Source organism: Liolophura sinensis, chromosome 7 (genome assembly GCF_032854445.1).
Source record: "Liolophura sinensis isolate JHLJ2023 chromosome 7, CUHK_Ljap_v2, whole genome shotgun sequence".
Lineage (NCBI taxonomy): Eukaryota > Metazoa > Mollusca > Polyplacophora > Chitonida > Chitonidae > Liolophura > Liolophura sinensis.
In genome coordinates this window covers 47,848,171-47,875,135 of record NC_088301.1, presented here as the reverse complement: position 1 = coordinate 47,875,135, position 26,965 = coordinate 47,848,171, and the positions used below count along the sequence as shown (strand labels likewise).

Below are 26,965 nucleotides of genomic sequence, written 5' to 3'. Positions count from 1 at the left end.
TATACTTATATACATAAGTTAAATCTAAAAGACTGGCTGAACAGCTTAACTGATAGACTAAATTAATACATTATGTGGTAGCTAGTACATCAGATAACATAATGCACTTTGTTCATACAGGATGTACAGAACATATCTATATTGATCAAGCCACTGAATTCCTTACACACTGAGATCTATGAGTACACAACAGTCTTTTTCGGCAGTTGCTAGAGCAGCCACCTTTGTTCCTCTCTTTCTTTAAGAGTACACTGTATGTATACATGTACATAATACATATACAAACCCAAAATAAATGTCCTAAGGTTTCCCATCTACCTGTAACATTTCAGTGATGCTTAAAGAGTTAATTAAATTAGTCATCTTGTGCAGCTTAAAATTACCATGGGTGAAATTATTTCAACATAACTGGATATGCGAGCTGATAATTCTGGCATTTACAGTACTGCATACAGTATGCAGTTCAGGGGTTAACTACCCAGTTCCATATAGGCTTGGTGGCCATGTGCACTGGTCAGTTTTACTGATGAATTAAGCCACATTTGTAGTGTAAGTGGGCAGTGAGAATAGGCCCCAAAGCCAGCCGGGTGTGAAGCTCTGATCAAGCATGGTCAAAATACACAGCAGTCCCTGAATGGGACAGGAAAGGTCAGTCAGTTCAATTCTACATCTTGGCCTTATGGTCAAACACATACATTGTAGCCATTGCAAAAGAGTGCACTCAGGCCTCTGCCTGTTCATGTGGATTTTTTCGTCTTTTGAACTTGGACAAAACAAAATCAAATCTACCATTCATGTGCCTGTGATTCTGAATATACAACTATGCTACATGTAAGGGCCATGGAAGTGCTCTGTCTGCAAGGATAGCCTAATATTCTTTCTAACTTCAAATTCCTTCTTGGTGAGAAGATACAAAAAATAAATAAGTAAATAAATGAAAGCACTCTAGCTGCATTAGCACAATAGATAGCTGGAGAACATATTGTAGGCAATGCTACACAGGTTTATATTTGACTATAGGCTAATACAAACAGCTAATGTCCAAAGACTAAAAAGACAATGCAAGAAAAATTCAGCCTACAAATGAGAAATCATTGTTCAAGATGGTGACTTATAATATAAATCTGCATAATCTTCCAGAAGTGAAACTATAGAAACATTGGTCTGAGTAACCAGAACACAGCAATTCAGGAAAGACAATTAAGGCCTGGGAACATACAATACACATTCGCGTAATGATACTGATACACAAGAACACATACAGTAGTGTTCCTATAGGATACAGTAGCAAGTACATGTACGCATGGTATACATACTAGTGTATGAACGTACTTCATACACTAGTACTTTCTCACAGTATATTGAAATTTGTGATACTATGCATGCATGTATGTAAACCCAACATTAGGTCAGAAAGAGCCAGGTTTACATAAAACCAGTCTACCACAGATAAAAACATAAAAAAAGGGTTCAAAGCAATTTGTCCAATGGCAATGTAAAGAAATCTTAACAGTTTATCTGTGTCTACTTCCGAGACCCAGATGAGGCATCTGAGAGAACAGAGGTTTGAACTATACGTAACAAGCCGTCCCAAAGATGCTGTTTGGGTTACAGAGGACTTTGACTCCATCTACAGCAGGCTCAGATGCTACCGGATGTCAGGAAAATAACAACTGCACATGGCGACGTTGTATACTTTACTCAGTGACTGTTGGACAATAACCCAAGGTGTTCTGAACAACAATAATCTTAGCTGTTATGTTGTGACATGTGCAGGGCAAATGATAAAAATGTGAAAGGGACAGATCTGGAATAACTCTACAAACCACCTAGTCTGGCACACTTGCAGCCTTGTGAACATTAGCCTGAAAAGCAGTGGTCTGATTATAACTCTGTAACGATGTTGTATAGATATAAAGTGTATCAGCATTGAGTACATGTACAAATACAAAAGTCAGGATGTCCTGAACAGGTGCCCCTTCTACAAAACACACTGCAGTTGTAAGGACAAAGAAAATGAAAGGACAAAAAGTTAAATTATATAAAAGAATAAAAATATAAGAAAGGATCAGAAAGTAAAGTTAGAAATAAAGGTTTATTATTATGCACATACATAATGAGATGTATGTACATAAATGTCCTAAAGATATCCTCTAATTTACATGTCCATACCTCATACCATTTTGCCATTATAAAAACAAACTACATTTATATGAATCTTGTAAAAGATTACGCCACTCCTCACTGGTAAATGCTAAGGCAAAGACGACGCTCAAATACTATTTTGTCACAACTACAACTACAGTGTGGTAATCACTGTACATGGATGTCACTTTTGTTTCAAGAAAAACTTACACATACTTCATAAACTTCCGTTCTAAGAATGTAATCTTTCATGATTCCATACCTCTTCACAGTTATACAAGGCACAATAGCAGCAATTATTCACCTACCAAACCCAATTAAACATGTCAGTCAATGAAGTTTGGAATAACAACAACAAACACAATGAGTGGGACATTAATATATGGAAAATTTTACCACCCTCAAAAAATGTGTACTCAATGACTTCATCCAATATTACATGTAGTTTCAAATTCATACATCCTTAAGCAGGCCAAGAATGTTGACACCAGACTAATGCCACTGCGGTAACAATCCATTTACACATATGCTGCTAAGACTTTTCCATTAGGTCTGCCAAAATGTGTATGAATACCTGTTCTAGCCAAGTTAGGGCCACAAAAAAAAAAAAACAAAAAAAAAAACATTAAGCAGATAAGCCCAAGTGGTTGGTAAGTATAGAATTGCAGTCTGGTTAACCGCAAAACGTATCCAGTGTAAACAGCACACTACATAAGCAGACCACCAATCCTATCGTCAGGAAGAACATGCAGACATAAGCAAATTAAAAATGAAAAAAATGAAGGTACCCTAATTGTTCAACATTTTCAACCGCCTCTGCAACCAATATGTTGAAACAATCTGAGACAACTATGGTGTGTTGAAATATAATTTGCAGAGTTTTATGAAGCTTGCATCTTTAATGACACAAACAAAAAACACCATGTCGCATATTTACATTGTGCAGTTTCTTTATTTCTTACCATCAAAGGCCTGTTTTGCAAGCTGGTGTGGCAAGTGCATTTATTATGGTTACTTGCAAAGGAACAAATAGGGTTCAACACCATGGTTACTAATGTGCACACTACTTTTTCAACATTATGCCAGAATCCACATAGGACTGCTTCAATGTATTGTAAAAAAAAAGGCTCCAGCAGAACTGCTTTTTTAAGATGCCATCACTACATGTAGTTATAAATCTCTGAATCAAATGCATGACATGATACTCCAATATCCAAAAGTATCCATCTGAAATAACAAGCTGGGTCACTTGGTCCATGTCCAGTAATATTTATCAACTTGCTGGCCAAGACACACAGCAGGTATACAAACCAAGCATATAGCCAGTCTGCAGAAAGCTTTCTCTTAGTTTGTTCCACATATTTAGATTTTATGTGTGCATGTTAATGCCACATCAAGAGCTAAATCTGTTCTTGAGAGCTAGCTAGCAATGAGAATTCAAAAGACATCAATGATTTCTATTTGTTTGAAGTCATTTTGCACTATACTGATGCTAACAAAGTATATCACAGAATTTTTAAAAATTTATAATATTTTAATATCGATACTTCATATTTATTATTATTCATATTTTGATCTTTCATCATTGAATGACAGTAAAATGACTTTCACTTTCCGTTTTATAACTGTATTGCTTTACTTAACATGTAATCTAAGAACTGAATCCATTTACATCTGTAGGATTCCCTGAAGGATATGCCATTATTGCTTTTCTCTATTTTTTGAAGTCATCAGTATTTCTGCATTGGGTTTTCTTCCCATGTCTTTGCAGAACCCCTATAAACTGTTGTTTGATGTCTGGCACCTTTGTTATCAAACAAATCCACTGTGAAACAGCCTTGGAACTGATATCTTCCATAAAAAAAGTTCTCTTTCCTTAAAAGTTCTCTGCCTGGACCTGAAGACAGGTTGCCACTATACAATGTTCAATCTGTTCTCAGAAGATCCGTCTGTAATTCATTGTAAACAAGGTCTGACTGTCCACCAGCTCCATTCAGAAGACTGTATATGGGTTAGTGGATCAGGACTGTCTCTATGAATTGAACTGTATATGAACACATGTATGTCATCTGATCCGACCATTGTCCCAGGGCCGGTTCGTGATGTATCATGGAGTCTATGCTAATCCAGGTTACAGCCTTTCCCCTCCAAAAGACATCCTCTCTATGCATCCTTTTATGTCTGGAGGAAATTAGTCCAAGCCCTCCTTGTCGATTAGCGAACAGAAATGAAATTTTTATAGGTGACAAATTGTCGGTTTTCCACTAAGCTGTGTTGGAGGTCAAGTAGGTATCTCTTACTATGGCATTGCACACAAACCTCAACCTAAACTTCCTATGTCAACACAAAACTGGCTTCCAAAATCAACAATACAGGCTCTTAGGCTGAGAATGGATCTTCAAAGGAATATATCTCATAATTATCCTATTTCATTTCAACAAATCATTCCAGAATGACTTAACATGATAAGTACAAAATAAAAAACACTATATGTATATAGACAGCCTGTATTTTCTTATTTTACTTATATTTCTTATAGAATTAACTGTGGTAACACAATCTAATGTTAATGTAAACTTTAGAAATTCTCTGAAACTTGAGAGTAAAAATAATTACATACATACATAGTTCTGGGCATCACACAAAACTTGAATACCTTGCCAGTGGTAATTTCTGTACATGAACAGTCACACAGAGTACCCATCCATTTGTCTGTCATATTACATTTAAAAAAACTTGTAGTACATGTATTTAAAGTGAGACATCTGTAAAAGATTTAATATATCAACTGAGAAGAAATATACTGAATTGTGTTATTCTAACACAATATATTATCGATGAAAATATGTTTATTTATTTATTTATCTGATTGGTGTTTAACACCGTACTCAAGAATATTTCACTTATATGATGGCGGCCAGGATTATGGTGGGTGGAAACTGGGCAGAGCCCAGGGGAAACCCACGACCATCAGCAGGTTGCTGGCAGACCTTCCCACATACCACTGGCGAGGACGCCAGCATGAGCTGGACTTAACTCGCAGCGACTTAATGTGGAAGTTAGAAATGTGATTAAAACAATGTTCAAGGATCATTCACCAATAAGCTACTATTGCAATAAGCAGTGAGACATGACAAAGGCCAATTACCCTATTTCCTCAACCTTTTCACATATAAAAGAGCAACTTTCAGAGCAATTTATGCATATTTTTAATTTGATTTTGGAGACAAAATGACATTGGTTTGACTGGCCAGTTTCGTGGACTTCACAAAAAGTACAATTTTAGCAGTCAAGAACAATCCCTTCACAATATACTTGAATAAACACATTGCAAACACGTGAAAAGGTTATATTTGCAGTAAAGGAATTAAAATAGCACACTGATTAATGACATAAATCTATAGATTTTTTGATTAATCATATGTGGGTCAAGTACATACACGAGCACATGTCACAGATATGAATTTGTGAAATTTGGCATACTGTCTTCCGAATGAACAGTGAATCAATGATATGTCACCTGATGTAGCTAATTTTTTTGTAGCCTAAACCTTCGATCTGCACAACTCCTACCAATATATAACAGCTTTCAATCTTCAGGTCATTTTGCAGAGATTAATAAATGCTTAAAAGTGGACAGTGGCCACAACTCAAAATAGGGTAAGTTTTTCTCCTTTCATTTTTTATAAATGGCCAGTGATATGCGATAGATAAATCACTCTCTTTCCATTGTAAATGTGGTTTATCCTACACACCTATACCTACATCAGTGAAAAGGTCTGACACACCAGCTTTACAGCATTTATGCTCCTTATCCCGGTGTTGAAAACACTGCCTATTCATCCTTAGTTAACCATATGTAAACCTAAGTCAAGAAAATGCTTGAACATGGGGAGTGAATTCAAAGGAAAAGGAGATAACTCACACATAGCCTAATGGGTGTCAGCTGAAAACTTGGAGAAGCCATTCAATGGCTTGACAGAGTTAAACTCCATGAAAACGGTATGCACCTTTGGTAAACCACAATCACTTCATACACCTACAGGTACTACATGTACCAATGCTTCCCAGGTGAGCAAGCCATAAAAATCATATATGGCATGACCTTAACTAGACATTAATATACTCCAAGCTGGATACTATACCATGCAACACAAAGACTTTCACGTTCTTGATTCTAAGGTATGATAACATTTTTTCTGTTGCATTAGCTATTTTGACCACACACCAAGAACGTAGCTGGTAAAAATCCTAGAAAAAAATCCTTCCTTTCTACTGGCTGGTGGGTTTCTATGTAAATGCACTTTTTTACATCTACTCTGCCATTGACAAATGAGGCCACTAAAAAAACTCAAGATTGATGAATTTGTAAAAACTGTATCCATGCAGAATAAATTAAACAAATATTTAGATGCTGGTGAGAAGTAAAAACAAAACACAAGAAGGCAAAACAAAACAAAGCAGGGGAAAACCAGTTAAGTTGCAAAATCTTCACAGAATTCTTGCATCAAAATCACACACTAAAAAAAAACAAGAAGGAAAGAAAGGAAGAAAAAGAGAGATTCTTTCATTAAGATGTGTTCCATAAAGATATTTATACTATATATATCTCTAGCAGTTATATATCCCAAAACAATACCAATAACGGATAGCTTGAAACACTGTGTAAAGTGTTACACTCACAATATCCAAACTGCTGGATGCAAACTATCATTGTCCCATGTTTGATGACATATTTCAGCGTAACATGCAGAAGAGATAATATTGCCTATACATGTAAAGCAGCCCTAAGCATACATAGGTGATGAAACTATTAATGCATCATTGCCAAAGGTAATGTATGAAAGTAAATTTTAAGTTCAAATTCAAATAGCAGCTACCCATACTTATTCACAAGTACTTATTTGTTTAATTGCATGGTGTTCTACACCATACTCCAGAGTATTTCACTGTAACAGTATTTCTGAACTGTAACAATATGCTGTTACAGTACATTTGTCATTTACATGTCACTGAAACTTAATTTCTGTAAATCTTCCCATATAAGCGTCATGTCCGACATTCATATACCATTCGTAGTCCGTAAAGGGCGTTCCAAATCGATAATCCCAAGATCCATTTCCAAAAGAACATTTAAATTCCAACACCTTTGACTTCTAAAGCTATTTTTTCAGTGGAATTTATGCACATAATTATTATGAAAATGACACCACAATGATTCTGTTTCTGTCACTAAAGAGGCAAGGTTCATCAAACTATGCAAAATATTTCTCTACCATTTATTGTCCTCTCAAATTGTTTCATATATAGGTTGCAGACGTGGTTGAAAAGGTTGAAGAAATACAGTTGTCACTTACGATCTTCTTTTTGGACCTCCTCGTCATGGATGTTTTTCACGATACCAGAATAAGATAAGATTGTAGTTAAGTGTAATGATATTACCCAATCATGACTATGTTACATACCTGATCAACAGGTGGTGGCTGATCATAGGTGGTCTAAGAAGAGATGCCTAGTGACATAAAGTTTATCAACACTCTTTCTTAGAGAAAAATAACTTTCACTTTTTCTTTTCTCCTGGTCTTTCTTGTTATTAAGTAAGTTGATAATATTTTCAATTGTCTAATTAAATTTAGCAAAACAATGTTGAATTTTTTACAGATGTCAACAAATCCCTGTGCAAAGAAATGTAACACCATTTGTTCTATGATTTGTGTTGCAAAACAGGTTTAGACATAGAGCACCATTGTTAAGCAGTTACTCATTGTTCTAATTATATACATTCCCAATTACACAGCATAAATGTCACTCTGAAAGTTGCAATATTAGGCCAATGTGACATAATTCACATCACCAGCATAAACCATAAAACTCATGCTGAGTAATAGAACAGAACATGACCAGTCATAATTAATTCTAAATTAATAAATACCCTTTTGAACAACATTTATATATGCATATGGGCAGACTGGCTTCAACTTAAAACATCTTCACATGAATGTACTATATACCAAAATGTCACATGGGAAATGCCAATTATCATTAACTTATGACGGATCAAATGTCAAGGGAAAAGAAAAGTGTGGTGTGAGAAAGATTCCAGCCCAAGTCAGTCCTCTTTAGGTGTATTTGCTCCTGATAACTCGTGATAGTCAGTAATTTCAACTAGCTGAAAGTCTATATCTGTATATACATATGACCAGACATGATACCTATACTTAACCAACTTTTGGTAAAAAACCTAAATTACCAAAGAGATAAAAAAAAAAAAACAGATAACAGTTCATAACTCTTGGCTATATACACTATAATTCATGCCCGCCAGTCAGTCATTGCGATTTCCTGATGAGATCTAATATATTTGGCAAAGGATGTACAATATTTTGTTCTCTTAAGTCATATAGGCTGCAAAATATCTCCATGACATTAGAAATACTCTCCAGGAAACATGAATCTAATAAAGTGAAGCATCCCAGTACATCTAAGTAGAAAACAATATCATTCAAAGGCAGATTATCTTCATGGCTCCAATACATTTATAGGATGAATGATTTGAGGTATCTCACAAACTGCAGGGGTCGTAACAAAGGGGCTTACTGAGCTTCCTCAGATGCATTTGTTGTGGTATCAAATAGCAAGAGAATGCCAGAGATATTAAAATCATTCAGACTGGCATCCTCTTAGATCACCCATCATGCTAACATTATGTGCATGAATGCATGCAATGATTTTCCAAAGAACTCCTGAATAGAATATATGACAGCTAGTGATAAAACAATGTCAAAGCTCATTTCTCCTCTCAAAATCGACAGGCCAGAAAGAAACAATAAGAGAAAAAGACAGATCAAAGTGTGATCCAGTTAACCAAGTTAATTCAAGCCACATGGGTGTCATGGAGAATGAGCTAAGAAGTAAACTCATCTGAAGTGATGACCCATCACCCTGTAACACAAAATTGATACTTTTGTCTGTTGTAGTATGAATACATCATAGTCTTAGTTCAAATGTCAAATAAAAGGTCACAGATATCAGTCAGTTTTGAAATTTATAAGTCTTAATCTGTGTCTTGTTCTTTAATGGATAAACAGTCATCTAAACTGGCATCAAAGATAAACACTGCACTTACCGGAATGTAAGAGACAGTCATTCTCAAACCGGAGAACTACAACAACAGACTACATCTGAACGCTCAACAATTAGTGGAGCACTTGGTAATCCATGTCACAACAAAAGGCAAGGCCTACCTAATAACCTTTGACAGCCTGCAATGCAACCACAAGCCATGAAGTAGCAGACCTGGAAAAATGCCCACATACACATGTCTACTTGTTTTGACAGAACATGGCTGTGCAAAGAGAAAAGAACAACTGAGCCAATATCAAAACAGAGATCTGAAATTCACAAAAATAGTCATATTATATTATTCTCAAAATCTCTTGTTTACTGTTCCATGCATAATTTTTATGCTGTTCCAGCAACGAAGTTTGCCAAAAGTTTATTATTGCAAAGAACATGTTAAAATGCATAGATCTATGAACACTCTACTTTACAAAACTTTGGACACAGAGGAAGCCTCAAGTCTTCATGACATTCACCAGTGAAAACATCTCTGTGCAAGATCAAGGCATGGGATGACATCAGTCTATAGCTTTATGAGCACAGTCCAAAAGGTAGGTAAACTTAAAAAGCAGGGTTGATCAGGATGTGCTGACCATTGACACAATATCAGGTTACTTGTGACTGGCTGGAATGCATCCAGAGGCACACCCCAGCCCTTTATCCCAGCCCTTTATCCCATTCACATACTTGGGCCCAAACCCCCAAATTCCACAAATGACCTACTTTGAACAAGGCCTCCAAATCCACCCAGAGAACAAAACATGTTGACATTGGTCAGCAGTGGTCAGTAGCCACTTGACCCTCAAATAGCCACAGAATGCAGTCAAAGAACTAACATGAGTGACTCCTTGGCTGGTTTCAGTGCACAACGTTGTTTACTATATTAACTGGAACAGTCAATGAATTTTACAACAATAACCTTACTTCGATGATCAAGACGGATGTTAATGAACTGGCCACTAACTGAGCATTTATCTCAATTACAGCATTTTTATGACAGACCTACACTACTTCCCTACAACTACATGTGTGACAATCTCAACAATACTTAGACTGAAATCATTTCCCTCAATACATTTATCCACTACTATATCACACATGCAAAATATTTTGTTAGCAGAGACTTTTTTTATAAGCAATATGTATTTAGAGAGATATAAAGGATTTTTTTTTTCATTTTTATGTGTATGTTCCATTTTTTTCTCATTGACTGCAGAACACTGGCTAAGACATGTGACCCTAGCATGCTGACCCATAGGAATATGATAAGACATGTCTCATTCATTCAAGCAGAATACTCCATCCATTTACGCCTTTAATCATCTCACTGAGCTGTTTGGGAAAATCCTGTTCCTCATAGAACTAATCATAATCTAAAACCAAATAAGATTAACTAAAATCAAAGAGGACTGAGTCCAAGCTGCTTGCTTGATCCAGCTTGAATCAACAGATACAAGGGTTTACGCCAATGCAATTAATAAAACCCACAGATAAAATGAGACTGTGCTCTGTCAAAGGTATGATGTCTTAATCCAGTAAGATAAAATCTATGCTGGATCATGAGTCAGTGTACGTTGTTAGGAATAATAAGAGTGATGTGTGTGTTATTACATACTCACCAGGCCTTGACAGAGACTGAGAGAGACCATTGATTTAGGGTCCCCTTCCACTGTTCCCCAGTAAAAACAGTGCGTCCCCCCAAGACCACCCTGGTAGTCATCCTCGAACCAGTGTTCAACACTGCTAATCCTCGGGATGATAACACCCGCTGCAATGAAATCACGATGCGAGGTCAGATTGAAGAAAAACTTCCTGCCGTATGCTTCTATCATATAGCGCAACGCTCCTCCACCATCCTGATCAGCCTCCGAGCCCGCCGCCGCGTTCCGCCTCTTGCGGTCGTGTTTGATTCCTGTTGCCACCGATTTGCCATTTTCGTTCACACGTGTTGGAAAAACCACTTGGTATTCATCCAACTCCTCCATCAATAAGTCCACTGTGACCCAAGATGGAATAATAAAAATGAAATAAATTAGAAATCAAACACTGAGATTGCATTGACTGAAAGACTAAATACTCTATGTACTTGGGTATAGATACTGAACTTTAATTGACAGGCTTTATAGAAGAATCATGCGACTCGAATTACATTGGTTAAAGAGTCTGCGCTACTCTTGCATGCGTGCAGATCCTTCAAAGGGCATATCTTAAAAGTATCAAACACTTGACATAAATGTACTAAAGAAAATTATAAATGCATACAAGTTGACAGAAAAAAATGGTCACAGCAATAAATTATGATGCGTGCTTAGTTCATTAACTTATAGTATATATGTAGGTACTTACAGGACAAATTGGGAGGATTTTGATGCCCGTAGTTCTGTGTGTGCTGGCCTAGTAGTACGGGCTGCAGTGGGCAAACGCTACAGATACAGAGCACTACTAATGCCGTCAGCACAGAACGCATTGTCAGCGCCTCCGACACCTCATCAAAACGTCCTGAGCGCGACCAACACTAAACTGTCGCATGCAAGTAATACACACACACAGCCACCATCAACTTCACAACGCTCGTACCCCTTTACTCTTTCCCACCAGTACACAAGCCACGGCCAAATGACTTGACGTTCTCTCACACCCCCATCCTAACCGCGAAGTCACGCCTTTCTACACGTCAATCAGCGCTGGTGAGGCAGCGAGCCTTTCTACCATGAGGCGGCCGCAGGTGATTGACATGCGGGGACTGAATATGCATGTCAGAGTTGGGCTCAGCTAGACTTCCTTGGCTTGAGCTTTAAGAAGCAATACCTTTAATCCGGGCCGTACACGCCTTACCCTACTATACAAACCCCTTCACAACATACTACATGTACACTCTTATACACTGGTAATCTAGCAATCGTATAGGAATTCAATACTGATCGAAGATCACATGCCACAATATCAATAACTTATGAGACGCTTTATATCCGAACAGCTTCAGTACACTGACGTGTGGCCACGAAAGTTTTTCTCCATTTACGTCACTTAACATCACAAATCAGTAGTTATACATCAAATAGTAATCCATTATGTAACTTGATCATTCGAATATATACATCGAATTATTGCGAATAATATTAATAAAACAGATTTCCCCTCCAACAGTTTTCACAGGTAGTAATGTTATACAAATGAATATATAACCACCTTATTCTATCATTCTGCGCTCTGTGTATGGCCTCTTTCCATAAAATCCAGCACACTGGATCCGCATAGATGTGCTGATTTTCTGACTGGATACAAATTCAATCAAATACCAAGTTCCATGTATCATAAATACACACATACTCCTTCTAAAACCATGTGTATGTTCAACATCCCTGTCGACAAGTTCACTTCAGCTGCAATTAAATGCGTCCTCCAGGTGCCTAGATGTTAGTAAGATGGACATTAAACCCACTCTTTAGTTCAATCCAGTTTCAACATAAAAGAATGGCGATTCAATCTTGAAAATATTCCATCTTTGATCATGGCTATTAGAAGTGAGTGTGTTATAACGACTTCACGACACTGATATAGATCTATGCGTCAAAACAGATATTCGTATACCAGAACTCAACCAGGATGGACGTTCCACGTTAATAAACGCAAGGTCAATTCCCCAAACGACGATAACACACACTATCAAAGAACTAAGGAAGTATATAAAGTATACTATAAAGGACGGAATAATGAAAAGAGTTTCGAGGTATACATCTAACTCCACGTCTATAGTGAAGTTCCACATGCAGCAATAACAAAAGTATTTTATAGTGGAGGTATTGCACACGAGCATAAATGATGGAGAGACTTGCAAGGCAAATGAGGTTTGCAAAGACAAACCGGCACGAAAGATGGCTATGGGTTATTACTCTTCTGAAGGCAAAGACGCTGCCGCCATGGAAATGGAAGCATGTTATTTACATATCAGAACTCAGTTGCGATGGCAATGGCAGGCATATATACGATGACTCGGTTGTAATGACGATGGAAGATATATGTACGATGACTCGGTTGCGATGACAATGGCAGGCATATATACGTTGACTCGGTAGTAATGACGACGAAAGACATATATACGATGACTCGGTGGTAATGACGATGGAAGGCATATATACGAGGAATCGGATTCAGTGGCAATGGCAGGCATATATAACTCGGTAATGACGATGGAAGGCATATATACGAGGACTCGGTTGCAGTGACATTGGAAGGCATACATACGATGAATCTGTTTCAATGACAATGGAGTGAATGAATGAATGAATGCTTGGGGTTTTGTCGTACTTACCAATTATCCAGTCACATGACGACGAGGAGTTATTAGGTGTGTTTACATATATTGTGTCTCCTTGTGGCAGTGCGAGTCCATGCCGCCAAAGTGCTCCCGCCACTGAAGTATCATGCCAAGACACCAGACATAGCACCCCACCCACGCATATTATACTGACACCGGGCCAGCCAGTCAGGTTTCCCGGCTCTAACCTCTCAGTGATGAGCGCCAAGCGAGGCGGCAATAAGTACCATTTTTACAGTCTTTTGTATGATCCAGCACGGGTTTGATCCCGGATCTGCCGACTTCCAGGCGGACGGGCATATATACGAAGAATCGGTGGTAATGACAATGAAATGTATACCATGGAGATGCCGGCGAAGAAAAACAGATGAAAGAAATAACTGTGCATGGCGGAGACGACGACGAGATTAAAATTAAAGTCGAAGAATTGCAAATTATAGTGACATATTGAAGTTTTGCACTCAAAGCAAGACACTAATTCAATCCACTGGAAGCAATAAACGCACACCGTAAGGTTTTATGAAGACACAATGCTGACGGCAAATTACCAACAGCATTCTGAGACGTGAATATATAGACCTTAATAAGGTTCCACCACTTCTGATATCGATGACCATAACCTTTACAAGGCCAAAAGGCCAAATGACCTTCGATGCAGCGGACACCCAAAACTGTTGTACACAAGCATCCGTGAATCGTTTACATCTCCCTTGTATCTATATGTGTTCGCACTACAAAGATCTGTCCCTACAAAGATTGTGGGCGTTTTTCCACCAAGCTATGTTTGTGATGGATGGTGAAATGGAGTCATAACCGTGATCATCCATTCATACGTGTGAACATCCATCCATACGTGTGAACATCCTTTCATACCTGTGAACATCCATTCATAGGTGTGAACATCCATTTATACGTGATACACTTCGCTAGAAAGCAATACTGCTAATGCTCTTATGCAATAACGTTCAAATTTATACCATATTCTAATTTGGTGTTAGCCTCTCACCAATGCGGTCGCTGTGAGTTCAAGTCCAGCTCATGCTGGCTTCCTCTCCGGCCGTAAGTGGGAAGGTCTGCCAGCGACCTGCGGATGGTCGTGGGTTTCCCCCGGGCTTTGCCCGGTTTCCACCCACCATAATGATGGCCGCCGTCGTATAAGTGAAATATTCTTGAGTACGGCGTAAAACACCAATCAAAAAAAAAAATTTGGTGTCATCCAGCCATCTCTAACTGGAAACGCCACATCATAAAGGGCACCAGAGAAAGATTTTGGGTCGTTCTACTTATAGGATGATATCTTGTGTGATAGAATTATAAGTTGAAGCTTGTGTTAAACACACGCTAATCAAAAACGTCTATCCTCAACTCTGAGAACTACTGATTGTCCTGTATACCTCGCTTGTGTATCAGATAAAGCGTTGGTCTTATTGCCTCAGCCGATTGGCCCTTGGGCAATGAGTTCGCATGCAGACTGGAACCCAACTCTTGTAAATACGCGTGCAGCTTTACGTCAGGAGCTATCTGGTGAAAGGCGCTGTCTTTCTCTGTTTCCTCCAGTCATAAAACTGACCATCGTCAAATAACCGATCTAACTGTAATAATAATTCTGTGCCAGCTTTACACAAAACCCATATTTAATATCGGACGTTTATTTCAAAACCCTGACAAGAAACAATATACGCCAACCTCACCAAAGTCTGATCATGTAGTTCATTGTATTTGGGCATATAATAAAGCAATAGGCCTACGTGCAGGAGACGCGCAGGAGAGGTGTAGTGGCATTTATCATTTAATTATTACATCGATGTCATCATTACCAGATAAAACCAGCGTTTTAAGTACATACATTTATTTTTCTAAATGTAATTATGTTATTGTAAATCCATTTCACGACGTCATTATGTCATCGGTAAGTGATGCTGATTAATTTCACTAGGGGAATTTGCAGTGCAACAACTGAAAACATCTTGGGAAGAGCCAAAATTATTATACAGTTTGACTATAAAATAGTTGAATTCCTGCGTTTCCATGTAGGCTACAGTTAACAATAATCAAGCGACAGTATCCGGGAAATCGGTCAATGCCAAGCGGAAGTACGCGAGACCATCTAATACATAGAAAACCACTGCTATATATATATTTATATACATACACTAGGATATACATCTACACTATGCGTACATTTCAATTACAGACGCCGAAGAAAAATTATTCTTGTCGCTAAGTCTTTGGATTATTAACTGATTAAAAAGGAATGTGCATGCAAGTGTCTGGGTTGGGTTGGCGCATTTAAATTCGCATAGAGGAGCTCTTGTATGTACTTCATGTATTGGTGTATTTTTCGACAGACTGGGGTCGTCAGGTGCGACCGATCCCGTTTTGAAGAGAGGAACTCAAGAGACACTCAGAGATGGGAGGGGCAGAAAGCACAGAAGACACTGGTGAAACATCATCGGCGGCAAAACGAAATACGAGAAATGGACGCACTCTGCTTTTCCTTCACCCATAAAACTGACCGCCCTCGTGTAAATAAAAAATTGTTGAATAAGACGTTACTAAACAATACCAAAAGCAATTATGTTTGTTCTGTGCCATACGCTGTACAAGTTTAAATGCAATCCCTTAAAGTTTTGGTAAAGAAAAACTTCAACAATATATGGAAATCAATATGGCCTTAGCATCTGCTATTGCTTTATACACTTAGCTGAAAACCATTCTCAGCTCTCTGGTGCCACACATGTACCACTCCACCCAAATTTGAAGGCAATCGGCCAAAGCGTTCTCGAGCTATTGTGCAGACAATACCAAACCTCCGGACGTCCCGCTTAGGCTTTTGACAAACTGATGTTCTCCAATTATTGTCCGCATAGTGTTATAGGTATAGAAAACACGCGGCAACAACAAGTTTTGAATGTAATAAGTCAAAGCGTTCTTAAACGTTCTTAAGCTTTCCAGACAAAGTTATTCAAGATGGCCGCCATGGGCACACTTCATTACGCATATATATCCGTAACCAATTTTAGCTGCCAACACAATGTCATACCACAGTCCAAGTTTGAGCAGAATCAGTCACAGTGTTCTTAAATTATTGACCAGACAGAGATAATCAATTGTATTGATTGAATCAATTGCCCTATTGTGTTGCGAAATTCGCCTTAACATAATCCCAGCTGTGCTCTTATTCATGTCACACAACCATCAATCCAAGCTAGAAGACAATAGATCACAGCGTTTGCGCGGCGGAATGAGTGGCAGCTCAAATCCCACATACTTACCTGTTCCCATACCTGTTCACGACGGTGGGTAAAATTTGACTGTATATATATTGTATATGTTATACAACATGTATAGGTTATATTGTGCATGCTCGGTGCTTGGAAATGAGTTAAATGATTGGTGCTGGGAAATGAGTTAAACTCCATTTGGCGCGACACTTAGAACCCAAGAGCACTATGGGACGGGATAGTTTAGCCTCCTTCCCAAAATCCTCGCTGAGTCAATACGTTAGTCACTTTCGCAGGTTCCTCATCTATGACACTCTTCTGTTGGGAATAATTACTGGGATAAACCAATGACCTGTAAAAGAAAAGAATGAGATGTTAATAATAAATTGATCACATGGACAACTACATGTATTTGTATACTTGTCACTGAAATCACCATTCCATATCAGGATTAACAGTCAGACTTCTATAAATTGCCATGATCTTTCATTCGTTATATATACTAGATTAACAGTTTTGTAATTTTTAAGAAATCTCCATCCGGGCTACTAATTGTCACAATATATATGTAGGCCTACATCTTAGAATGTATAAATATTTGGCACGCCCCGGTAAATCAATGAACTTTAACAAGTTACTGATGAACTTTCCCACTTCTGATGTAATTATATGTACAGACATTTTGGTCGAACAAGGCTGCAAAATGCCTCCTCAAGCGCTTATTGTCAGCGAGACTCAAATAACAATAAGAACAGGTGAATCTACAACATTTCTGATCATGGCCCGGATTGAACTAGCACGTTGCGTGTCGTGTAGATAGGAATCATGCACGTAATATACACTTGAGCCTCGTCCCGTTCATACTATATATCCGGGCATTATATAACATTGTTATAGACATATGCCTACAATTATATTATATAATGCCCTGATATATAAAACGATGAATACATGTATATCTTATAATATTCTGTCGTATCGACATATCGATATATGCGACTGTTCCTTTGAACAATCGTCAAGTAGCCCCAATACACTGACTAGAATAGGCTGAGAAATACTCGGAGCAGCAATGATTATGGCGTCCAAATATTCTTCAACGTACTATAGCCAGTGAACTCGGACTATCGTAGTTGAAACTAAATCGCGATAGTGGTTTAAGTCACGCTTACATTCGATATGTGCTCAACATAATTCCTTAACATGTGTTACCACGGCAGTTACAATAAATTTAGTCTATGATAGCCCATAAAGCTAGGGTTACTAAATCAACCAATTATTACCAGCAATGTATATAAATACTGGGTGTTTCGATACATGCACTAATCAGGGTTTCTTTGCTATCCTTCAAAACTTTTATCTATGATTTCTCCGCCACGCTGTAAATTTTACAGGTTGACTTTAAATTGTTTAGAGACTAAATGATATACATAATATAATAAAAGACGTACAGCTTAGAGAGTAAAACCAGAGCGGCGACGACAGTGTTATGGTCCACGTAACCAATGGAATACCTCCTGTCAATTTACCTCAGGGTTTTATTCTAACTGTTCATGTAAATACACAGGGATTTTCCAAAAAAAATGCAGCTGCATATATTATCTTTTTAAATATGAATCTGTATCGCAAAACTCAGGCATTTTAAAACTGATCAAATCCCAGCACGTACATGTAACTTGTGAAGAATTTTCTTTAAAGACACTCTTTATCACGTTAAGTATAATACAAATCTGTGCGTCGTAATAGACAGTCATACCATACAGCCGTCAACCAATATGGGCGATCCATACCAATAATCCCAAGCCAATTCCCAAAAGGACGTTTAACACAAACCACGACCGAACTAGGAAAGTGTACATACAGTTCGAAATTTGAGCAGAATTATGCAAAGGGAAGCAGGCAACAGTTTTCAATGATGTTGGAAAGGCGCAAAGGCGCAGAGAATAAGAAATCAGTCTTGTTTCTTACACTGGAAAGCCAAGATCAGTGCTGGACAAGTTTTCGTGTGTATTGGGCACGAAACATGACCCTTTCTCTGTGTATATACTTCGTATAACAAAGTCCATATCCAGTTGGAATCTCAAGTTATTCATTTATGAGGATATAATTCCACATGCATCGGATGGGCTAAGTACCTGCACTTATCTCTTTAACAGCCTGCATGGTCACGCAAGATGCATTTTCCTTGCAGGGCGATCTCGATTCTCATCACCGTATATCAGTCCCATGATGATAAAACACGCAGAATGTTTTATGACCTTCATCGCAATTTTATGAACCTTCAATTCTTGGAAATAGACGCGAAAACGAAGAATCAACATTTAATTTATCAGGCATCATTGTTATCCATATTATATATACCAAGTAACACAAACAAGACATATTATGGAACCAAAACATATACATGTTGTATCTGCTCCTTCCAAAAGTCAACCAGTTCCACGTACTTTTAAAGCTTGAATCCAAATACTTTTTCTTCCCATTAGCCCCTGGGCTAACTCAAGGAAAAGGTTCTAGTTTTCTACAATTACAAAATCAAGGCAAATGAACAAACCAGCAAATTTGCATATCCCAAGAATTACTGCCTGAATGCAAGCAATTCAGCTGTAACCCATATTTGCTTGGAGCATGAACCATGGACATGTTTAAAGTCTGGTACATTGCCAAACTTCGGTCAAACAGGAAGACTAGAGCTGATAACCAATGTCACAAGAACTGCATTGTGCAACACCAATAAACCTTTCTCAGCTTTCCTATACTGTGTGTAGAGATCCTGTTTATTCAACCAATGTCACAAGTCAATCGAGTTGTTCACTCTATAAGTTTCTGATATATTACAATGAGTACAATTTTTGTACAAAATGGACAGTGTCTCAAACTTGTCTAATTTTGTTTTTCCCTCTACATAATATACGTCCTTTACTTAGTATAGTCAATAAACTTGCCACGTTAGGTTTATGAACAGTTGAAATCAAAGCCCAATTGGCGTATACAAGGCCTATTTTGATTCAAAGTAACTTATGCATGGTACACGGTTTCCTTATTGTTAAATTGAAGTGCCTCTTTCCAGGATGAAAACTATTGACTTTATTCATTTAATAATGGTAACAATAAAACAGTGATAGTAATTTTTCTATAAATGTTAACTGGCATTATGAAGCCACTGCACAACTTTAATGGATACATTAAATGTTTGGCTTTATTTCTCAATATGCAGCATAGGAGATGTCCTAACAAAGAAAAGTACAGAAAAGTTTTCAGCTTTGTTCTTGAGGTGTGAAAATAGACTGAAACAAGATTGGTCCAAGTGACCTGTAGTCTGATTTGTGCGGGGGATACTCTGAATGTTGGATAGGAGGTCAAGTAGGTTTCACCCTACCAGGAAGTTCATCAATTACATCTATAGCAGCTTCTAAAAGAATAACTCAATGCAGCAGTATATATTGGTTTCCAAAACATGTATTGTTACATTTACGTCCAGCCCAAGACAAGTTTTTTCCGCTACACGTGGTATGTCATAGAATGACGTACACAGTACCGTGTACAATGAGACCATACTACATTGTAAACACAATACTATTTGCGTAGGACACAACATTTTACCTCCTCTTCAAGGGCGTGCTATCAACTGGCGAATAACAAAGTAACTTGTGACTTCTAATAAAGTAATCCACATAAAAAACTTTCAAGCTAACAGAAAATCGCTGACTGACTAGTACATAACATAGTCCTTGCTCCATACTGCTGGCTGAGATATTCTGGATGGCTTAGCATACGCGCTGTATCTAGACTGATTTGTACTTGGAGTTCTTGTCTGCGTGTTAACATTCGCATCCGCCTTCTGCCTAAAACTATTGATCTCCACTCTACCAGGTACACTTTGACAGAAGTTGTAATTTGCATCAAAGGATGACAAATATTTTACATTCCACTTCTTTCCGTTTTCAAGAATATATATATTCTGACCTATTCGTTTGCTTATAAGGATTGGATCAGAAAACTTGCTCTGATCTCTTGGCACTCTACATGGCCTTTTAGCAAGACCAACATCACCGGTACGGAACTCGCGAGCAGACACTTCTTTTCGCACATCATAGTTCTTCTTGCTTTTGAACTGACACGATTTCGCGCGCGAGTTAATCGCCTCTGCGGAGTTTGGAGTTGGCAGTGTAGTGATGTCTCGTATGTTAAGCGCTGTGCGCATGTGTGGGCAGTGTGATATAATGGATCAAGACTCTCCTGTGGTAGTATGGCGGGTACCTGTGGTATGAATTTACAGAATCGGTGACCTTAGTTTTATCATGCAGTTTCTGAAATCAGCTGACTGAATAACCCTTTCAAAATCATACCGAAACGCTCAACTTCGCCGTTTCCCTGTGGGTGGTATATTGACGAAAGACTATCTATAATGTCTCTTGCTCTAAGGAAATCTTCAAAACCATGTGAAATCAACTGAGGGCCATTATCTGTTACAATATCAGCGGATAACCCTCTTTACTAAAAACTTGAATCAAAAAGTCTTTCACAGTCGCAGTAGTGATATCACCAACGAAAGCCATGCACTCCGGGACACTTGCTTCCCTAATCATTCAAACAAATTATGAATTGCTAATGAGCAGGTGCACAGTTGTTAGGGCCGACAAAATCAAGGCCAAGCTTATGCCAAGCATACTCTGGTAAAGGAACGGGTTGCATTGAAACAACTCGTACAGATACGGATTTGTCATTCATGTGACAAGTTATACAGTGCTTTACAGCTTTTTCCACATGAGTACCCATTTTTGGCCGCCAATAAAAATCACGTAGTCTCTGTTTAGTTTTGACAATGCCTTAGTGATTGGCACGAGCCAATTGCAGCACGTTTGGTTGGGGTTCGGCAGGAACGACATCTCCACTACCTCGGAAAATTACATTGTTCTAAGAAGACAGTTCGTCGCGTATCAGAAAGTACGACTGTAGATTTACATCAACCTATTTCTTTGTCTGAGGTCAACTGCCCTGAATGTGGGAAATGAGTTTGCGATATGTCTGGTCGGATAGAAGCAGAAATGACAGCATTTTTGTGATTGAGAACAATTTCACAAACGGCGTCATAATCATCCTCAACGGCGAGGGTAGAGGTATTCAGGGGAAGTCGCGATAACGCGTCAGCCACCTTATTCTGCCTACCCGGAACATAGTGATCTGTTCGCAATTCGAACTTGCGACCCCATAAATAAGTATGCCGCTTTTCCACGGCTCACACACACGCGAGTACTTCGCGTTAACCTGCGGAATACTTTCTATCCTGTGCCGTTTACATACGCGATGCAAAAGTGATCAGATGCTCAGAACCATTCATAATTTGCGTAAGAGGGGTACCTATATCGTAGCCGCTTGCGTCGCGACTATGGTCTCGCAATTCGGGTCGAAGAGAAATAGAATAGGACTGTCCACTATAACTTTCTTAACTGAGCGGAATACATGATCAAATGAATCTGACCAGACAAATCGCGGTCGCGTTAGAGTAAATCGCTAAGCGGATGAATCCGAGACCAAATCTTCGCCACAAATTTCGTGTACGACGCAGCAATACCTAACCAAGACCTTATTTTCTGCAACAGGCGCGTCGGTAATTGCTTGTACTAGTTCATGGTTTGGGCGAATGCCCTGTGAATTAATCACAAACCCCCAGGATACCAAGTGGATCAGTATACTGAACTGGTATTTCTCATTCAAGGTAATGTTCAAATTCTTCAAACGCTGTAGTACTGCGCATAAATTGCGGACATGATCAGTTTGCGTTTTACCGCATGTCATGATGTCGTCAATGAACACCTTCACTCCCGGCAAAGCTTCTAAACAACTGCTCATTATTTTCTGAAAGACGGTGCAGACGAAAGACCAAAACAAACTCTTTTAAACGAAACAGGCCGTCATGAGTGTTTAAGGCTCTCAAATCACGACTTTTAGTGGCTAACTCAAGCTGATGATTGGTGGATTTAAATCCAGAGAAGGAACGCAAGTAGCACCGTGCATTTCACTTAACATTTCGTCTATGTTAGGTATCCGTAACAATGAATTCGTTTGGCTTTCTAAAATCAAGGTATATGCGCACATCGCCGTCTTTTTTCCATGCTACGACAACTGGCGAAACCCACTCAGATGCCTCAATTTTCTCAATAATATCGGCCTCCTCAAGACGTTTGAGTTCTTAGAAATAGCGTCTCGTATCGCAAGAGGGAGTCTATGTAACTCCTGTACATCACGGTTACCCTTAATTCTGTGTTTTAACCCTCTGATCTCAGATCTCTTGGAATTAAACTCTGGAAACTCACTCATAACAGCTACATCAGAACTACTGTTGGGAGGTACATTAGTGGGCAAGTTAGACACCTTTTCAGGCCTTTTACATTTCACACTTCCGTCAGAACAGCTAGTATCCACATCAACTGTGTTATATGTAAGAGTATTGCCCTCTATATTTATCCCACGACCTTGAATTACATCTTTACCGATCAGAATGGTACCTTTAGGTACGACATAGAATGTTGCATTGGTAGGCTTACCTTTATAAGACACAGTAATATTGAATCAACCTATTACTTCAATGGTTTAAGTAGTGTAACTGGTAAACTATGCATTTGAACTGCATAGTTCAAGTGCTTCTCTGACAAAGTATTTATCAGACGTTTTCAAACTAAGTAAAGAAACACCAAAGGCAGTATCAACCTAAGCAAAATGGCCTTTATGTCCACAAGCTGCGCATTTCTTTGAAGAGCTGCGGGCGCGAACACGGAATCGGTGTCGCTCGGCTGGTATGTCGACAGCAGGTTTGAAATAACCTTACAACGTTTCCATACCTTTAACGTACACGTCGTCGTGCACTCCTGCAGAATGCTAAAGCATAGCTCTCTTCCGAGCAGCAGACGTTTGATCTTTCCTAGCAGCAAGTAAGTAGTTCTCAAAATGTCTCCTCCTTTGCGACCATGGTAAGCAAGGGTGTAGGAAAAAATGGGGCTGGCGCAGGAATTTGTAAAGCCATCTCAGGAAATGCAATCCATGATGTAACTGACGAATTGGTAGCCATCTACCATGAAAAAACTGTCCCACAAGGTAATCGCGAATCCTCGTCGCCAAATTATAGCAGCTCATAGAAGAGTAATTCAATGCAGCAGTACATATTGGTTTCCAAAACATGTATTGTTACATTTACGTCCAGCCCTAGACAAGGTTTTTTCCGCTACACGTGGTACGTCATAGAATGACATATGCAGTGCCCTGTACAATGAGGTCATGCGACATTGTAAATAAAATACCATTTGCATTTCAAACAAAAAAAAAAATTCTATTGACTTAATATTAAGAAATTATGCTCCTTTCCTAGCTGTTATTATATATACAATATATAAAACAACAGCTTCAAAAGGAGCATTTCAAGAAACATAAAATATGCCTCAAAAAGAATTTTTTTTGGGGGGGAGGGTTTGTTTTACAGTTCCTTTTCATGTATCCTTCAAACAGACAATAATACCATTCAAATCTAGCTATAGATATAGGCATTATCAAAGAAAGAGGAAAAGCGAGTACAATTACAGAAAAATAAATTTCTGTGAAAAAGAGGAGTTTGAGGGATTGAAGTTATAACAGACTAATGGTATATGAATTTTATTAGTATCAGTAATGCTTTATATATAAATATGTGCATGGATACAAATAAATATCTAACACACCTTATATGCACTCTAACCTGCTCGAGTCTGACACAGTTAACAGAACTCAAGACCCAACAGTAAACTGAAATGTTTCTTTCAGTTGTCTTGGTGGCCACCTCCTCCCTTCATCTGTGCGCTTTTTATCTGTAACATCAACACGACAATGTTCATACAGTACGCCACTGATTTAATTCAAAAATTCTTTGCAAATTAACCAGATCTGATATGGGCCTCAAACCCTCTTTGAGGTAGAAAGTTTTATTCCTCACATAAATGGTAGCGAGCTACGTGTAGGCCTACACTTCGTGACAAAAGCACAGGCCTGTAAGCCTACTAAACTTTAAGCACTAATACTTTGCTAAAACGAAAACGGCATGATTATTTCTACTGGTTCTAAGAAATACTGAAAACTAATTACAAATAGCTGCAATATATCATGTGGCATAAGCAGCCCTGGTCAAGCTAAACCTGTTCTAAGATTTTTTCCAGCTACGATTTCTGGCTTGTGTCGTCTGCTAGACATGTCATGACATTTAGCCGTTTAGTTTTTCCAAGGCAGCATGCTAATGAAGCAATATTAGACCGCAGAATCAAGAAAATCCGCCTGTGAAACCTTAGAGAATATCATTGCAGACAGGTGATACTTGGTCTCATATGCACAAAATTGTCGAATGGACAAAAATCAATAACACGTCTACAATACAGACCACAGACGGCATGGACAATAAAAGTGAAAATAACCCCTGTGTTACGGCTTGCTTGACACAGCGGAAGTAAAGGCTGAAGTTGCGCAGTAGGCTGCGCAGACGGGCCTCTCTTTACAAAGGCGGCGTTGGACTGTTGGTGAGCTGCCGTGCGACGCCTGATTGTACAACATTTTTATCCCGTTTGCTGATGTTGTATTTTACGAGCTTTAACGGTAAGTAATTCTACATTTCATCTGTTATTGTGTGCACGCATTATGTATAGCGATGACAATTTTCTAGTTGTTAAATTCGGCCGAAACCCCAACCGGCATCCCGTCTTTGTTCCTAGGCAAATCAAATGGGCGAAGAACTTAGTCTTGATGGACACGCTGTAGGGATTTCTTGAATTCTGTATAAGTTGGGAGATAGTACTAAACAGTTTTAATGATATCTGGTGGAGAAAAGATGTGGCTTCTATAATTTGTGTGCAGTAAATAGTGGATTGGATTAGGAGGGTTTTCACGGACAGATAATTTAGGAGTACTTGGCTGGTGTACTGTAAGCCATCTTGGATTTTAAATATAGTAACAGGATTTGTGTACTTCCGCCTCGTGCACATGGCTTGTTGACCTACTTAGACAACATCCATGTTCAGACACGTTGAAAAATGTCTTTGTCGACAGGACCTGGTTTTCGGATAACTTACTTTTTCTTCTTCTATTTCAGATTCAGTGACCAATTCAAGAACGTTTTTTAGAAGCACAGTTAGAAAGTGGCATTCCTTTTAATACACTCCTGGCCCAGACATGTTTTGATATGTCTAAGCATGCTGCTAGTGATGACACCATTCTGAAAATAATCCTTTAGTACATCACTTCCGTATTATGGTTTGTAGAAACCACGCACTTACAGAGCGAGATGGTATTGGATTTTGATGTTAAGACATTTTGTCAAAACTTAAAAGCCACAAAACCACCATACAAATGTCCCTTCGATAGCTGTGGGAAGGTTTACAAGAGCTTCAGCGGCATTCATTTCCACTTGTTCAATTTTTATCACAAAGATGACAATGCTCCGTCACCGCCGGATAGTCCAACTTCCAAATCCCCTGACAGTTGCCGTAAAAAGCAGAAGTGGCATCATCGTGCCAATCGACGATCTCCCACTCCACCTGAATTCTTCCGATCACCCACCAGAGAAACATTAACTTATGCAGATTCACAGAGACTGGTTGAAGTGGATGTAGATGGTCGTCTGCATAGGATAAATATTTATGAACCACTTGAAATTATTTCCCAAGATGAGATTGACAACCAGAACAACATCGAAAAGGAAGAAACCGCTGAGAAGCCAACACCAAAGCCGGTTAAAGCAGAAAGCACAAAAGTGAGAAAGGAAAACACTGGAGCTAGTCATACCACTACCAAACTACCTGAGGCTCAATATAAGGTGATAGAGGACTATCAGGAGCCACAAGAACTTCCAGAGAGGCCAGCTTCATATTACAGATACTTTGAGAAATCTGTTGATGAGTTGGACGAGGAAGTAGAATATGATATGGATGAAGAGGTGAGGGTTAGGATTAGCTTTTGACATAGGGCCCACCTTTGTATGGGGTCATCCGTTATATGCTTCATTTGTTGAGTAAATTGTAAAGTATAAAACATCCACTGTCATATACTTACTGTACCTGCAAGTTCAGAACAACAGTGTGTAAATGTATCACATAGCGTTTTATATTTGCTGGCCTTTTCATATGTAAGGACAGGCTAATTTTTA

General features: G+C 38.6%; 2 protein-coding genes and 1 long non-coding RNA gene across 8 annotated transcripts in view; 1 reads left to right on the top strand and 2 right to left on the bottom strand.

The window, feature by feature from the left end:
* The window catches only part of LOC135470161 (emerin homolog 1-like), a 238,355-nt gene that overhangs the window by 137,238 nt on the left and 74,152 nt on the right, over window positions 1-26,965 (bottom strand). The gene's annotated exons all lie outside the window — the stretch shown is intronic.
* On the bottom strand, window positions 16,400-25,255 carry LOC135471901 (uncharacterized). Of its 2 annotated transcripts, none has more exons than XR_010444481.1 (3): window positions 25,208-25,255; window positions 24,519-24,644; window positions 16,400-17,158 (listed from the first exon to the last, which is right to left on the bottom strand). It is a non-coding gene; the product is annotated as an uncharacterized LOC135471901 (long non-coding RNA). The 2 variants fall into 2 exon arrangements; XR_010444480.1 differs by lacking the exon at window positions 25,208-25,255 and adding an exon at window positions 25,114-25,201.
* Window positions 25,317-26,965, top strand: part of LOC135471943 (peregrin-like) — a 28,495-nt gene continuing 26,846 nt past the window's right edge. For all 4 annotated transcript variants that reach the window (XM_064751396.1, XM_064751397.1, XM_064751395.1 and 1 more), the window contains exons 1-2: window positions 25,317-25,419; window positions 25,913-26,755. In XM_064751396.1, the coding sequence (XP_064607466.1) occupies window positions 26,105-26,755 (651 nt within the window). In that variant the 5' untranslated portion in view covers window positions 25,317-25,419; window positions 25,913-26,104. The remainder of the gene's footprint in view (window positions 25,420-25,912; window positions 26,756-26,965) is intronic.